This window comes from Corapipo altera, unplaced genomic scaffold (assembly GCF_003945725.1).
Source record: "Corapipo altera isolate COAL_440 unplaced genomic scaffold, ASM394572v1 49, whole genome shotgun sequence".
Lineage (NCBI taxonomy): Eukaryota > Metazoa > Chordata > Aves > Passeriformes > Pipridae > Corapipo > Corapipo altera.
Genome location: NW_020884879.1, coordinates 16,764,173 through 16,781,531, shown reverse-complemented (window position 1 = coordinate 16,781,531; position 17,359 = coordinate 16,764,173). Strand labels below are relative to the sequence as shown.

The following is a 17,359-nucleotide window of genomic DNA, read 5'->3' as shown; positions in this document are numbered from 1 at the left end:
ACTCCCTAACATGCACCTGCTCAGTATTTGATTTGCACAAGGACTATGATTAATGAAGGCTGATTTCTTTGCTATTTGTCAGTGATTCACACTAGCACTCAAAAGAAAAAACATTTTCCTTTATTTCTCAAGGCAAACATTTTATGACCTTGAGAAAGCCTAGTAGCTAAATGCTTTGAAGCCACATAAAAACATCCCCAAAAAACCCACCACACAAAACAACAAAAAACCAAAGTCCTGAAAACACAACAAAACTTGGCTTTACTGAAGAAAAACAGTGTTATCTTGTGTGGACCCAGCGGTGCAGGAGAGATGCTAATCAGCTGTACAGGAGCAGCAGTTCTATCTTCTGCACTGTTGGACACGGGTCCCAGCTGTGCTTTGTCAATAGCCTCATAACAAGGGTAGCTGCTGTGATGTGCAGAGGGAGGGAGGGACGGATGTTGCATTTTTCTTGACATTTCCCTTGGGTGTCTTTTTAGAACTACATTTCTACCAATTAACTTCATTTCAGAGCTGGGCAGGGCAACTGCTTCCCCTTCAGGCTGCAGAGTAAAAAGAAGCCCCTACAGTCGCACCTTGTTCGAACAACTGTTTAGGTATGAACAGCACAAGGACACACAGACTGACTAAACAAAGCAAGCAAACACAAAACTCAGCTCAGAGGCCATTTGACCTTCAAATATCCAAAATGCACGCAGCAGTGCCCTCTCACTCAGAAAACTCCCAGCATGCTACAGTGGTGGGGATGTGAAAAAGGACTGCAAGCTTTCCCATAACATAGGTGAAAATGCCCTTGCCACGGCACAGAAATGGCTCACCCAGCTCTTTATCACACATCTGAAAGCACACAGTGAAAGGGAAAGAGTATAAGAGGGAGATGCTACCGCTGTGTTTTAAATTATCTGTCCTATTTTTAATTAAGAAGGTATTTTTTTTAACTTTCTCTTGAGCAGATGATCACCTGGATTTTGTGTCCTTCACATGACATATTTCCCCCACTTTCTGTTTGAAAACAATTTCTATAATGTCTTCAGTTCACTTGTATGTGATACAGAGAAATAACTAAATGCAATGCTAGGTGAAGACTTTATTAAATATTATCTCTTGCACTATTGTTTTTCAGAATGCCCACTTTGGACATTTTCTGAGCCATACAGGAGTGAGAAATTGGAACAAGGTAAAGAGAAAATGAAGAAAAGTTAACTCAATTCACAGAAGATTTATACATGTGGCCTAAGAAAATGTCAAGTGCTGTGGAACCTCCAGCAGCCCAGCTAGTGTGCTCTAATGGCACTGACTACTGCAACCATGGCTCTGCTCAGTGCCATTTGCCACACCCAGATGTTCTTCCTCCCTCCCACCCAACACGTGCTCCTCCTACAAGGTATTTGAGATTGGTGGGATGCACACAGAGATTCTCTATTGGTTGGTGCAGCTCTACTGTAATGGAGACGAATTGTGACTACAAGTCACAGGGGATAGGAAACAAATGTCTCCTTCCAGACTGTAGTTGCAGGACGGGTCTGACAAATTATTTATTGTTGAAATTGTTGTCTTGACTTAATACACAACAGCCTCAGCCCTTCTCTTGTCCACCTGCAGTAAACTTTGTTTCTTTTCCTTTACAACATGTTAAACAAAAACTTTGGAAGACACAGATCTGATAGGATGGAACTTCATGCTGAAATCAAGTATCACTGATCGTGCTGGTCCCTCCACAATGCACAGCAACACTGAGGCTGTCAGCGTGGCCCTGCATCCAAGTTAATAAGCCTTGCCTCTTACCAAGGTGAGTTAATATGAGGGTTGCAACAAAGGGTGATGCAACAGTCTAGTTTCCAGTCTTGGCAGAGCATCTGGAACTAACTTAGTAATTTTTTGCCCTGCAACCCATTTCAGAATCTGGAGGAAGCTGACTGCACCGATTTTAAACTTAGCTTGTCTGAAGAGTAGGCAGGTTGCAGCACCTCAGAGGAGATGCTTCACATCTCCTTACCGAACAAAAGGAATTTTCAAGCCAAAAGATCAGGATGGAATTAAGAATCAATGACTATGGATAAATATCTACAGCAAAATCTGGACACATTTGGAGACTTTCTTACTCTTTTATCTCCGCTTTTAGTATATTTTTTCTTTCACCCACAAAGTCTTTTTTATTGATTTAAATTAAATATTAATTCACTTTTCAAGCTACACTGTAGAAATTTGATCAAAGGCAAATGGTTACTATAATAAGTAGTTGCTAAATTCCATAAAGATAGGGTAATCTATAAATTTTCTTTTAAACAATAGCACTGAACTAAACATGTCATAAGCCTCTGGAACCAACTGATGTGCACCATTACACAGATACACCCACAATATTGGCTAAAATAGCTTATTTCCCATTAAAAACAAGAATAGAAACGACATCTGAGTCCCTAAGGCTTGTAAGCTTGTAAATCTCTGCCAGCATTATTAAACAGGAACATTATTTAATTAGTAATGGTATTGGAGGATAAACTCTACCTGCTTTAAATTTAAAATATGTAAGACCAAATTCCCACAGAAAAAAAAAAGGCTCCAGATGCAGGGGGTTGTTTAGGACATGAAAGATTTGGATCCAGCTTCCAGCTTTGTCACAGACTTTTCTGTGTGACCTTAAAGTAGATACAGTGTACCTCAGGTCCACATTTATACAACAGGACTTCTCTGCTCTGTCAAATGACTGTAAGTCTCATATCACTCAATATTACACGGAACTCAGTACTAAAACAATGACATTAGAGACAGATGGGAACATACATCTACTTGTCTGCATTTAATTTGTAAGTGAGGCTCATTAACTTTACTTCCCAAATACAACAAAACTCTCATGCTTTCTTTAATACATAAGTTTTCAACCCAAAGGTAAGCTTGTGGCACTAAATCTTTACTAGGAGTGATTTACACAACAAAAAAGCTGAGAATATAATATATTCTCAAGCACAATGTAAACCCCTCTGTAGTGTACCTAGTTTTCAGGCTGCTGTGGTGACATGCTTGTGTGACTTAGCACCTCACTTTGCACAGTAACTTCTATATGCACATGCCTAACACATACACATGAGCTGTCAGTAAACATGAGGGAACAGCTGTCCCTAGCTTAGTTTAAAATTCTGACCTACACAGTTGGAGAAAACATTGCTTTGCTTTCACAGAAGGAATAATCTCACTCACAAGTAGGTTAGTCATCAGACCTCCTCTCTCAGGAGATGGCTGTCACTATGCTGAAGTTCCCTGCTATGAATGGGAAGCTGGAGAACCTTTGTATGAAATCACATGGCCACCATCTTTGACCAAAAGGTCTGACAATAGAAATAAAACCTATGTGAGATACCAAGCTAAGGATTTTTAAGAAGAATTGAGTAATAATGCCATGGCTTTTAGGAACCAAAACCCTAACATGCACTAGAATTTCAACATATTGAGATACTTGGTGAATATATTTCTCTTATTACCTACCTTGTCCTTGGTGTTCTTTTCTAATGATTTCTTCTAGCCTTAAGGAAATCATCTGGTGATTTGGACTGCCTATTGCTTTTTTTTTTCTTCTTTGCGTCCTTATCATATGAAATAATGACAGTTCTACATCTGAAATATTAGGTTATTTACACAGCATGCAATTTAGTTATCTAAATCACATGTGTTATTCCAACTAACATGCATCTTGCTGCTGATACAGGTTTCCTGCCTTTGACACATGACAAGCCAGTCAGAGCTCCGACACTCCACTCTGTCCCCAGGACAGCCTGTCCCCAAGACAGGCTGCCCAGCTGCCCCTGAAGCAAGCCCTTGTGAAGAGCCTGGTGCTGTTCTGCAACAAGGCTTCATGCAGCACTTACTGCTGTGCAGAGGCTGAGCTCTCATCATCACCAAGCCTGGTGGCTTTGAGGGTTTCCTATGGTTAAAGGACAATAGTGAGATACTATTGTGCAAAAGAAACATTGACACAACTGTGACTACAGATTTTATGGGGAAGAAAAGACGGCTTTTGCTGTTCAGACACAACTTGGCTCTGTGTTTTGTATCTTCATTTTGATCTGTTATCTCATTCCCATTTTTTTAGACTACTGTAAATCTCCTTTAAGAACTGTGTTTCAAAATAGCACCCTTAAGCCCATGACATCTACCTTATCTGTGACAACTCACCAAACAAAGAATGCCAAAGTATTTGACATCATTGAATAAATTTATCAGGGTTTTCCATCCACTGAAAAAAGTGTCTTCTTTTTTCTTACATGCTAAATCAACGTTACAGCAATGCACACCACAGACAACATTTGGCTGCCCTTCAGCTATAAACATGCAAATCTCAAGACACTTACACATGAACATCTCTCTGGAGGGGAGATTTCACTAGAGAAGTTTTAAAACAATAGTTATGATAATATTAAAAAAATAAGCATTTTAGCAAAAATGTAAAAATGTTGTGAGATTCCTCTGTTTAGACCTAAAGAAAACAGAAAGACTTGCTTGATTTCTAATTGACTGCTTCATGCATGTATAATAGGGAAAAAAACCCTGTAGTTGTAGAGGTGTGGGAAAGGAAAAGGGGAAATCCAGTTAAAAACATCCATTGTTCTTGTAAGTTTTACTCATGTACCTCTATGCAGGGGCAATGTCATTTCTGTGCCCAGAGGTGCTATTTGCCTATGGCACAGCATTGAAGAACTGTCTATTAACACACAGTAGGAATGAGGAAGCATTACCATGGGTGCTCCTGCAGCAAGGATCTACAATTAGCAAATGCCTTTGAAGCATTACTTCTACTGACAGGACCACTCGAGTTCAGCCTAGTTCCCAAGAAATAACACTCCTTTTCACACAACTAGAATATGAGGAAACATTCAAGCTTTTGAAGGTTTTCCTCCCATCTTCCTTTTAAAGAGAGAGGGGGCAAAGGCGTCAAGGAGATTTGCAGTTGTGCTTCCTTTTTGCTGTGACTGACACAGGCTCTCCTGCAGTTTGCATGCTGGCTTTCAGCTTGACTTCACAAGCAGAGGACATCTGTGCCTGCACTGTGCCCTTTGCAGCTGCACTGTGCCTTTCCAGTAAAGCCCTCAGGGAGGACACTTCCATGAAAGATTGGCAGTAGTAAAACCCTGCCAGCAACTGTGCTCTGTTAACCCCTTCTCTGTCACACACAGACTTCTTCTCAGGAACATGGGCTTTAGGTAAGGGTTAGGCTTTGGTTTTAAATCAAATTAGGGAGGAAACAGATGAAGTTACATTAATGTGAATGCACTATTGCTGAGATGCTTCAGACAAGTTATCAGGGATTCAGTGTAATAATGGATATTTCTAAGATTAGGTTTTTCCTTTCAATTTCATACATGCTTAAACTAAAAAATTTATTTTCAAATAACAACAGAAATCAGTCTGAGAGGGGACACCTGTGAGTCAGACATACCAGCTCTCATCCTCAAAGCATCTCATCATCATCAAAGGAAATTAATTTGCTTTTGGAAAAGAGAAGTATTTCAGAATAGCATATTCTTCATACAGACATTACTAACATCAGTGACACAGTATTTTAATAAAACTTGTCCCACCATTCCGTGTTAATAACTACTAAGAATGCTTCCTAAAGAGCACATCAAACCCTCATCTATTCTCTCTATAATACACTCATCAAGCAGATTATCTTTCAGTCCAAGATCTCTCATCTCTGTCAGCTACTGTAATTAAAAGACTCTCTCTTCAACATATTTATTTCATCCAAAACTACACATACAAGCACATAACAAACTGCATTGATTCTTCCTGAATTCAACAGACTGAAGAAGCTACTATTATTGGCACAGCTATAGCATTTTGAGTAAATTTTTTGAACGTCATTTAGAATTAAATCCATGCACACCATTAAGCAGCAGAATATATCAATCTAAAATTCAGATTACAGTAAATTAGTAACAGGTTCACTGAAGCATGTATAAGGATTGACCTGAGGGTCAAATGTTGGCTACCAAAAGTATTTATAAAATACAATATTTACCATAAGAAACTAAATGCAACCAGAAGTTAAGAAACTGCTTGGATCTGTATGTTTGTGATATTGGACTGAATTCTCCCATTTAAAAATAGCGAAATAGAACTGTAACAAATGTGCATGATCTGACCATTGGAGCAGACTGAAGTCTGCTCGGTATTTGCTACAGATATCTCTTTCTTTCTTTTTCTTTCTTTCTTTCTTTGCTATTGTTTTTTTTTTTTAGAACTTCACATTTATTTCTGTGGGTAAGATCGCCCAGTTCATTTTTCATGGTGCACCCAACCTCATCTTATGGAAACACAGTCACGAGGAGAGGCAGGAAACACAGTGCATAAGGCTAAAATGGGACCAGGACACACATCCACTACCAGAGCTGGTGGAGTGAAAATATTTCTGGTGAAAACATTTGATTTCTGAGTGCTCACTAGGATGTCCCAATATTTAGATAAGGGGACAGGGGAACTTCTTCACCAATAACTGCATCTAATCCATCACTAAATCACTATGCCTATTAGCTGACTCATGAAGAGGAAGGACAAGTATTTACAACACTCTCTATTCAGTTTCCTAATAGGCCACTCTAGCGGTGTTATAAATCAACTTGCAAAGTTTTTTTTCCTTTTTTTTTTTTTTCCTATTTTGAAAAATTCACTTTTAAGTCAAGTTAAAAGACATTTTAGAGACACAGAGAAACTCTATTAATTTAGTATTCAATCCAGAGGCTTTAGCTTGTATACCTTCTAAACTAACTGGTCAACTCTGTACAGCTTTGGTTCCAATAACATTTATTTATTTTTGACAGAATAAACAGTAGAAGTATGGGGACTTTTTATACTGTTTCTCACAAAAAATAACTGCAAATTTTCTCATATTATAATATCTTTTATAATGAACTTTACTCTAGCATGAAACCACACCCTTCTTCTGTCTTCAAGCTTTCATGTTTCATTTACTAAAGTAACAGAACACAAAGATAGATTTCTAATCCTGTATGGAGAAGCACTGTCTTTCTTCCCAACATACAAGTTGCTCATTAAAGTGATCTGCAGGACCTTCACCGTCATGGAACCTGGACACAGAACCAGGTGTCTCACAGACCTGGTGCCACTGTTCTGACCTCTGCTAAACACCCTCAAACACAGCCAATGACAATGCATGGACCTGCAGTTAGGTAATAGACTGTAAAATGACACAGAAAATCTTGAATCATAGGGAAAAAAAAAAGCTGACTATAAGGGGATACGGGAACTCCTTCACCAAAAGCTGGTCATGGGCCAAAGGAAAGGCATGAAAAGCCACCTGTGCTCAGCATGAAGAGTTATTAAGTGTTCCATCATGACACAGGGGAAAACAGTAGAAGCATCTCAAAACGACTCCAGGCTTTTGGTCCTCATTTTGAATTCATGAGCTTGGCCTCCCCATTCCCAGAGCTTTAAGTGGGTTTTCAGCCATCTGAGTGGCTAGTTATAATTCCTGCCACAGAATTATAAGTGCTCGCCATTCCTGAAGTTGACTTACGTATCTCCAGTAAAGAGACTAAACTGTACCATGCTGGCCTGAAGGACTGCTAAGTACCGAACAGACTTGTGATCAGATACCTCCCAAACTTACAGCCTCAGCTCTAAATTATTTCTAAGTCATTTGTCCATCCTGCTTCAATTCTAAAAAAAAGGCTCTATGGTTCAGTGAAACAGGACTGGCCTCATACCTATGTACTATTTTCCTATTGGATGTTTTGCCTTTTGTGCTAAATGCTAGTAGCAATGGCCTAAAGTGCTTTGAAGTCAATGTCAGTGTTATGACCGAATTCAGGGGCACTAGTCAAATTTTTCTGTGCTATAATCTCACAAAATATATTTGCATGCATACATACATAAACCACAGACCAAAGATACTTTTGGAACATTTTTTCAAATGGCATTTACCTCCACAAAGGAAGTTATATCAAAATTTTTAAAAGAAAATCTATGAAATTACAAGGCCTTTGTGAAAATAATAGAAATGGAAATGAGTTCCCAATTCTTCTCAGAACAAGCCTGTAACGCACTTAGATGACGTCTTGCAGTCTGCAAAAGAATTACCTTACCTAATTTATTTCTGCAATATCCACTGCTCTCCCCAAAGCCAAACACACTGGTAGATGCTTCAGTAAAACAGAATAGTCAGGTCACCCAAGGATCCTTCAGTGAGTAATCCAAAAAGAGGCTACAGTGCTCAGGAAAGAAACTGTGACAACGGGAGTTTGTAAACAAAGCCTGATGCAATTTTTGTCTGTCACAGAAATCCAACTTAGTAAAAGAGTACAAAAAATGGGACCATCTCAGGAGTTCACCAAAAATACCATCCCTAACAATATGTGAAATCACGGCAAGCTGGACTGTCCCAAAGAATGCGAGCAGCAACCCCTTCCAATGGGGCATTCTGCAAGTGCCCAGTGACACCTGAAACTGTCACTGCAACTTGGGATAGCTCTGGCCTGTGCCACACCTGAGCTATTTAAAGCAACATCTAACCCTTGTGGTTGCTTCAGGAGAAACCTAATGAAAACGATGAGTGAAGACACTGAACTCTGGGTAACAAATGTACCCCAACATTTTGCAGGAAGCCCTTTGCTGCCTTGGAAAGCAAAGATGTCCCTTTAAGAGCTGTTTTATGAAGAGCTTTGCTCTTTTTGGACTTTTAATTACCTTACCTTTTAGAGGCTAGAACAGAAAAGCTTGGATAATCCTAGAAGCTTTTTTATTAGTTCAGTGAAGCACTAGTTTTTAGGCAGGAGCTTAGGGGAACACAACACCATTGCCCACAAGCAGCAGCAGGCATAAAAATGTTCTCAGTGAGGAATGAACCTGAGCCTCAGAGGTCAGAAAAGACTCAACCAAATTCAGGAGTTCACCTTGCCATTCAGATAAAAATTTCCTCAGACTTTAGATCTGCATCCTATGTTCTGGTTTTTGTTTTGCCCTGCATTTTAGAAGAAATCCTTTATGAATATTTATAACAAGTAGTTACAAGATGACTTAAAAATTCAGCAAATATGATTCAAGCAGTTTGTAGGCACTTTAACAGAGAGAGAAAACCACTGCTCTGATTGAAGCAATCACCTCACACATCTTCTCATTGTGCAATATTGTGAGTTTAAAAAAAACGGGAAAGGCTCAGCTGTCAATATTATATATACTTACACATAGTATATCCACAGGATAAGCTCCAACAAATCCAAACAGTTATTTTGGAAATAAAGGCTAGTTTGTTAATACGTAGACTTAATGGTTACAGTGGCAAAATAAGCATGCTTTTCCAAGACAACCTGCTTCTTCCCACTGCTGCTTGAGAACACTAGAAGACCTGTCTCAGGTACAGTATGTGGAATTCAGGTATTCGCTCACCCAGAATGCCATAAATTCATGTCAAAAGGATACTGTACACTTATGAAATTACTTCAAATGTAGGAGTGTTTTCTGGGTCTCAACCAGTAAAAATCAAATACACTTACTCATCCCACCTGAAATCCCAGCCATATTGCCCACCTCTCCAAAAAGAGAGTGACCAAGGCATGCAAAGAGTAGACTGTGAGGGCTTCATATAAAAGCTCTACTGGGATACTTTTTTGACCTCAAAGTCACTTTGAAACAGCTGTGCCAGTGTCACATGCTTGTTTTCAATATTCCCTCAAAGGACCTGGGGTTCAGTGCTAAGTGTCAAATATTTAAATATCTTTGTCAAATAGAAAACGCATGAGTCTGCCATATGTCAAGATAAATACCATGCTTTTTTCTCTGAAATAAATAACATGCAAAAATCAGAAAACCCAAACAAAGACCAGTTTGCAGGTGATCATATAGATTGTTTTGCTCTCAGCTTTACAAAAGCAAAATGGAGCCTGTTCATCCAGACAAAAAGTGCAGCCCTTTGTTTCCCACAGATTTGGTCTGGATAATGCTTTATCATTTAATTTATTAGTGTATCTCCCTGACATTTGATTGCTTCCAAATATCTTACATGAGAGAAGACAATGCATTGGCAGCTGCTTACACGGAACGGAAATACAACATTTTTAGGACATATGATCTGTCTCTGGGTGAAGTGAAAGGCACAACAGCCTGGTCTGTCCACTCAGGCATTACACAGCTCAAGTGACATGTCACAGCTGAAAATCCAGCCCATGAGATGCCTCTGACGTTATGGAGGGGCATGCTGTAATGCCCAAAACATCACCATCCCAACTAGAAATACTGCAAGTACATATTTTAAAAGGTGTATGCAACTGATGCTGGTCTACATTCGATTTATGGTAACAGCTACAAGAAAAAGAGATATGAACAGTGGTAAAAAAAGCAGTCACTGTAGAGTTAAACTGCTCTCCTAAATTATGGACACATGGCACTGGGGTAAATCAGAATACTGCTTTCTATCCATTACAGAAAGAGATAGCTGTTCTCATGAAGATTGTACCTCCTGATAATTCATTGTAATACCATATCTTCTAAATCCTAGTAGGCTTCTCTGTGCAAGAGCTACTGTGTGATTCTGTGAATGGTGTCACAAGTGCAGGCACACTCTACTTGTTACTTTAAAACTTTATTTTGCAAAAATTAGAACTTATTACCAAATATGGGAGATGGAATTCCCCCAAATTTTAAAATAATTATTCTTGGGTTTTTTCCCCCTTTAAGAAGACTCATCATCAATACTCTTTAATTTTCCTTAATGTGTCCATAAAACAAGAGTCAGTGAAGCCCCTTATCACAATCTAGAAAGGAAAGTTCCCCTCTCTCTGTTCATGCAGTGAACAGGGATATTCCCTGGTGCCAGTGTCTGAATATGAGTTTCTGCATCTTTGCCCGTGGCACTGCTTCCAAAATTTCAGCATCTGTTTCACCGAGAATTAAGTGTCAATAATAAACAGGTCAGTTGAAAGGACATTTTAATCATTTACTCCAATAGTAGTTTTTGGTAAGTTCTTTTAGTAAGTTAGCAGCAAGACCTTCCAGCACACCACCACCAAGATCTCAAGCCTAGAGGGAATCCATATGTAACTAAGGTATTAAACACCTCTGGAGCAAGATAGATCAGATGGTAGCTCTACTCCCATAATACTTCAAGCTGACAAAAAATGCAGAATCATGGGTTACATGATACTCCATATAAGAAGTATAAAGAATGTAAATAATCTTTTAATGACCAGCATACATAAGTTCTTAAAACAAAATCAATTAACTACTGCCAGTCTTCCTTGTTCCTTGATATAATATCTATTGAAAAAGCAATATATTCACTTATCTTTCAAGACATTAAAACACTTGAGTTATTAAATATGAATGACTAGGATCAAATATAATCTCCTTTTCTTACAGTCACATTGAATGACTTTATCATTTGGAACAAGAAATAACTTCACCTTAAAAGCAAAGAGTGGTATTAAGTATCCTCACGAAAAACATTGGTGAGATGAAGGTACGTATTTGTCACCAGTGACCATTCTCTGTGCTTTACCATAACTTACTTTCAGCAGATAAATTTCTATAAAGTATTGGGAGTAACATTGCAAACCATAACATTCCCGGTAGTACATTCAGATAAAGGTTCGTGACAGAATTCCCCCCAAAAATAAATTGAAGCCAGAGGTCAAACAGAAATTCAACCCACACATCAGCTAGAAAACACCACTTATCTTCAATGAATGTTGTCATGCCCAATGGTATATTATATACAATACAAAAACTTGTGGGACTTAAACTAATACAAAAGCCATTCCTCATAATTTAGAAAAGAGAAAGTCTTAACTCTGTAATCTTCATCCTTGGTCTAAGATAGATGGCAAAGCACATAGAATATAAGCTTTGTAGCGAGAAATATTGACAAAATCAGGATGACACAGAACAGGTCTAACAGAACTTAAACTGAGAAGAAGGCATAAGCAAGAAAAGTGTTTTGTTCATATAACACAACAAAGCATGCAAATATAAAAAATTTATTTTTTTCACTTGAACACTAATATCTTTGTACAAACATCCCGCTGTTGGCACTTTGCTTATGTGTGATAGCTCTTTTTCACAATATATGAATCAGCTAAAAGTTTTCCTAAAGCCCTCTGAGTATATGTGATGTTACCTTCAACACAAAAAGAAGCAGTAGCGTCCCATTAATTGGGGTTCACCCCTAAATGAACACTGCATGACAATCTAGGAGATCATTTATGAGGACAGGTAAAAGAATACTGAAATGTCCTATATCATACTCAGCTCTGTTATGAAGTCATGCATGACTCTGCTACTTTGCACTTACCCCAAGACCCCTCTTAAGTGGCTCTGTAAAGAATATGCATGAGCATCAGTGTGAATTATATATAAGACAGACTCATGGAAAATAAGAATCAGGTCCCTAATGTAAAATAGGTGTGCTCTCTCTTGGCAAGTCACTGAGGCAAGCCTACCCATAATGTACTTGTAGCTAAATAATTAGTGGCCTGAATCTCCTCTTCCATGCATCTTTTTTTCCCCACTCCCCCAAAGGAATTTTTTCTCATAAGGGATTAATTACTGAATACTGCACACAAACTCCTCACAATTTCCAGTCAGGCTTGGGATAATTATACCTTCTGTAATCCACAATCCATTAGTTAGCTGATAAATTCGTGTGCTTTTTACAAAGGAAGAATACTCATGTTACAGTTTGTAATAAACCAGAAAACTAACCCCAAGAAAAAATCAAAATTAACAAAAGGAAATAAGGACAAATCAGCCATGCAGTGAAACAAACAGAATTAACAGAGAACACTTTCAACCCCATCAGGTTTCATATAACTTTAAAAAAAGGAAACACCATGCTACTAGTAATTTTTTAAATTATCGACAGGTTGGTAAAAGCTGCTGCTATGCTATGGATGCTATATAAGTCCAGCAATGGACTATAAGTCCAGCAATGTCAAATGGAAGACCAAAATATAAAAATAACTTTTTTTTTTTTAAAAAACAGAGTTTTTACAAACTGCTGTTTACACAATAAGTATAAATAAATGCCTGGTCTAAAAACTCAGATGTTCCTCTGGACCAAAGAAGGCCAGACTCATGTAAAACTCTATGGTTTGGGGACCAGACCTTGGTATTCTCTGGGATATAGTATATGCAAAATTCCTGCTCTTTCTAAATCCCAGCACTCCTTCTTATTTCATAGCACTGTATATTCTGAAGCGGATGGGCTTCTGGACATCTTTATCTTAATCCTACTTAAAAAGCTTATGAATGAGAACACCAGAAAATGGAGGTGAATCCTGTATTCCTCAGCTAAAACACCTACCGAATCCACAGAGAGCTTTGCTAGGGTGAGGACTAAGCAAGAACTGCTGTGCTTCTAATATGTTAATTAGTGACTGAGATTAGGTGCATGTCTTCATTTACTAAAATTAAAAAAACTCACATAGTAAAGTGTGCCCATATTGTGCAACAGTACTTGACCTATAATATTCCTTTTTTACTAGCTAGCCATAGTTTTCATTTCTTGCCACACATCCTTCTTACTTTGTCCTATTTACTGTTACAAGTCCTGTAAAACACCTGCTGCTCATTCACTGTCACCTTGTTCTGTTTCACCTTGCTGTAAGTGCAGTCAATGGCAAACCTTTGCTGACCTCGAAAGGCGCAGGATTTGTCCTGAGATGCCTAATCCAAAGCGGGACTCCCTCTTAATTCAGTAAGATTGGATCAGACCTAGAAGGGATCTTGGCAGAATCAAGAAGTGGCAAGACACAGTCAAAAATCAAAACCACATCCAAGTGTTTATCTCACATTCCTAATCTCTGATGTGAAAGGGATTAAAAAGCAAGCTGTTCCTGTCAACTGCTTGGATGCTACACAGGATCTGAATGACTGAACAGGCATCAGTAGGATAGCTATACACATTGATATGGTTTCATTTCTTTCTAAAGAAGTTTGAAAGGGAGCTAGTATTAGAATTTGAGGCTTATGGTAATATTTCCTCACTTGGTTCCCAATTTTCCACTGTCAAAATGCCACCATCCTTTCCACTCCTACAGAGGAAAGAAGATGGTTGTGCCTCTTATTTCAGGACGAACCAGCAACTTATATGACTGAACAAAAGATGAGAAATCTGAAAGTGATGTTATGCAAACATTTCTGATACAACCTTGCCACAGAACCTAACACAGTCTGTGACGGTTACAGACTGTTTCAAATTACATCCAGCTGATTTCAGCACATTTTGTTTTATGTTACCCAAGTTTGAATGTATTGTGATAGTTTTTTTTCTCCTTTTTGTCATTCAGACAAGTTTCTACAGCTGTCTGAGATGCCATAGGTGTATCTGACTATAATTTTGGCTCATATATGTATTTAGAGACTGAAGCTCACTAGAAAGAGAAACTGAGTGCATGTATTATGGTGACTTCTGGCTACCAGAACCACAGAAAAACCACATCAAATGGCATTAACTTAGGCAGAAGGCAACTGAAATAATGAAAACCATTACAACATATATATATATATATATATATATATATATATATATATATATATATATATATACACAAGTGCAATGTGAAACTCCCTGTAGGAAGAAAGGATACACCTATTACATTCAATCAAAGCAGGAGATGAGGGAAAAGGGAAATAAAAAGGTAAAAAATAATTATTTAGACATCTTGGGAAATTAAAGAAATGGTCACTTTCATCTGCAAAACCTGAGGAGAGATCTGGTCTGAGTGCACAAAGGGGAATTTTCTTAAAAGCTCAAATTTGGCCTAACTTCTTTTAAGTAAATTCATGACAGGGCACTGATAAGTTATAAGAGTTTGGACAAAAGCAAGCACTCATGAAAGTTTAACCATCCTATATTTCTTCCTTTAACCATCATATATTTCATGTAAAAGAATGAAAGCAAGTCACAGACAAAGAACCGAAATATCAGTATATTCATTTTGTTTTATTCATCTGGTTCATTTTACTGTGTTGACTCCTACCTAGAATTAGGAAAACACTAATTAAGCATATGTCTCAAGCCCTAAATGCAACTGCCTTCTTTGAGATATATATATGAAAATATTTCACAAACAAATCTGCCTGCTGGGTGTCACAGAGGCAGCATCCATGACCAGGCGATCTCCCAGGTCACACACAGCGTGTTTCAGCTGCATGGCTCAGAAAGGAGATCCTCCCGCCTGCATCCAGGAGGACAGGTCTGTTATGGAACACATTGGTGACGTTTCAAGCCAAGCAGGACTGCAAAGCTGGTCCCTGAGTCCTGCAGGCAGTGTAGCAGCTGTGTCACAGAAGTGCTGGGGAGGCTGATGGATGTTAGCTTGTACCAGGGGATCACAGTGTGTAACACGGCTTCCCTGAACCCTTTTTGGCACAACTTATACCCATCTGTTTCCCCTCTGCTCCTTCCCCGGGAGAGGAACATATGGCCCAGAACATGTATCTCAGAAGCAGAAAATATATTCATGTAATTTTCTAAAATATTCTGAATACTTCTATTTTTCTTCTATAAGCTTTTATTCATTATGAATCTTATTATGGCAAAATAAATATTTTTTTTTTTACAAAATTAAGTCCTTGCTTAAACAGTTAGGTAGTCCACAACGAGAAATTAAAATTTAAAAAATTGTGTATTGTGCTTCGATAGTAAGAAGTTGCTATTGCAAGGAAAATCTTTGCCAAGATTCTGGTTTTTGGCCACTGCGCCATCATATTTTAATACTTACCTTAGTCCAAGAGCATTGCAACCAAAAACAAATCAACAACAGAAGAAAATAAAACCACAGTTAAGCTTAACATGAACATCTAAACATCGAACATTTTTGTTTTGAGTCATTCAAACTGGGGACAAGCTTCCACAATTTACTGTATCAATGAGACTTTAGTCAGCTTGTCTGTTTGAAGGCAGCAGTACCAGGACAAGGCTTCATCTGAATGTGTTCTCACTTCTCACTGAATATATACGTATTTTACGCACATATGTGTGTATAAGTGTGTATATATGGATAGAATATATACTTGTTTATATACATACACAGCATACAAATATATAAAGGCATACATATAAATATATATCTATGTGTATATATGCACTTTAATATTTTTATACAGAACACTCTAATGCTTGATTGCAAAAAATGTAGTATAAGAGAAAACGCACTGCAGTCCTTGCCCAGCGTAAAACCATGCCAGACCAGCTGTTGACACTTTGATAATCTACCCAGTACAACTTATGAAACACTGACACCACACCTTTGCAGAGCCTGTAACAGGACAAGCAATACTGAATATTTCTCATAACCAAATGCTTTTCTAACAAACAGGTAAATAGTGGTCTCTGGCAGTATTTTCATTCAATATGAAGTCCATTAGGAATCACACAGATGTTTCTGATCACATTACAGCAAAAGCACAGTACACTAGTTGCCTAAAAACAACTGAATTCAGCAGTTTCTTCTGCTGATTTCAGTGGGGTTTAGGATAGATTTGGGTGTATTCACTTCATCATATGTATATTTTTATATTCTTCTTTTCTCTGAATATTTTAGTGAAAGTTGTCAATTCCTCAAAGTCAGACGCATTGGTCATGAAACTATTTTCTACTGTCTTTGTGTTAAGCCTACTGTTTATCTTACCTTTGCTGCCACAGATGAGTTGGGTTTCTCCAGCAAGTCCCAAAGCTTCTTCCTTTTCTCTGGGCAGCAAGTATTATCAAACTCTTCCCCTTCTCTCTCTCGCATTGTCTCTGCCTCTCTCCTCAGTTCCTCATTCATCTGCTCTTTCTTTTGATGGTATCTTGCCTGGCAGCAAGATTCTAAATATATCTCATCAATCCCCCAGTAATCAAGCTCCTGGCCAAAAGAAAGAGCACACATTTCTTCCATCATATGTAGTTTCCCTGTCCTGTAGAAATTCAAAATGGAAGTGAAAGCCCCTGGGTGTCGATCAAAAAAATATTCATTTTCATTTAGATTATAGTCATCACATACTTCTAGCAGAGATTCATGGGTATTGCAGTCTCTGAGCTTTCCTAATCGTGTCCTTGGAAGTCTGTCCAAAGTCCTCCACAGCACTTCATGGTTGAGCCCCCCGACATTTATTTTAACTCTCCGTGAGCAGGCTTTGCTCCTAATGATCTCCACTGGTTCTGGAGGGAGAGAAAGGGTAGACCTTGAAGACTTTTTGGTGATCCCTGGTGGAGCCTTCTCAGCCATTCTGAAAAAGATGAAGTTGTAACACCAGAGTCCTTAGGAGAATGAGCTTGGACACTACAAATGTTTGAGCAGAGTCCTCTTCAGACAGACAGCTCCATTCCTGAAGCTAAAAAAGACAAAAAATTAGAATATTGCTA

General features: G+C 38.3%; 1 protein-coding gene across 1 annotated transcript in view; it reads right to left on the bottom strand.

Moving 5' to 3' along the window:
* KCNB2 (potassium voltage-gated channel subfamily B member 2) overlaps positions 1 to 17,359 on the bottom strand; it is a 189,135-nt gene that overhangs the window by 154,757 nt on the left and 17,019 nt on the right. Inside the window, exon 2 of the mRNA XM_027638949.1 lies at positions 16,644 to 17,328. Coding sequence (XP_027494750.1) covers positions 16,644 to 17,222 — 579 coding nt within the window. The 5' untranslated portion in view covers positions 17,223 to 17,328. The remainder of the gene's footprint in view (positions 1 to 16,643; positions 17,329 to 17,359) is intronic.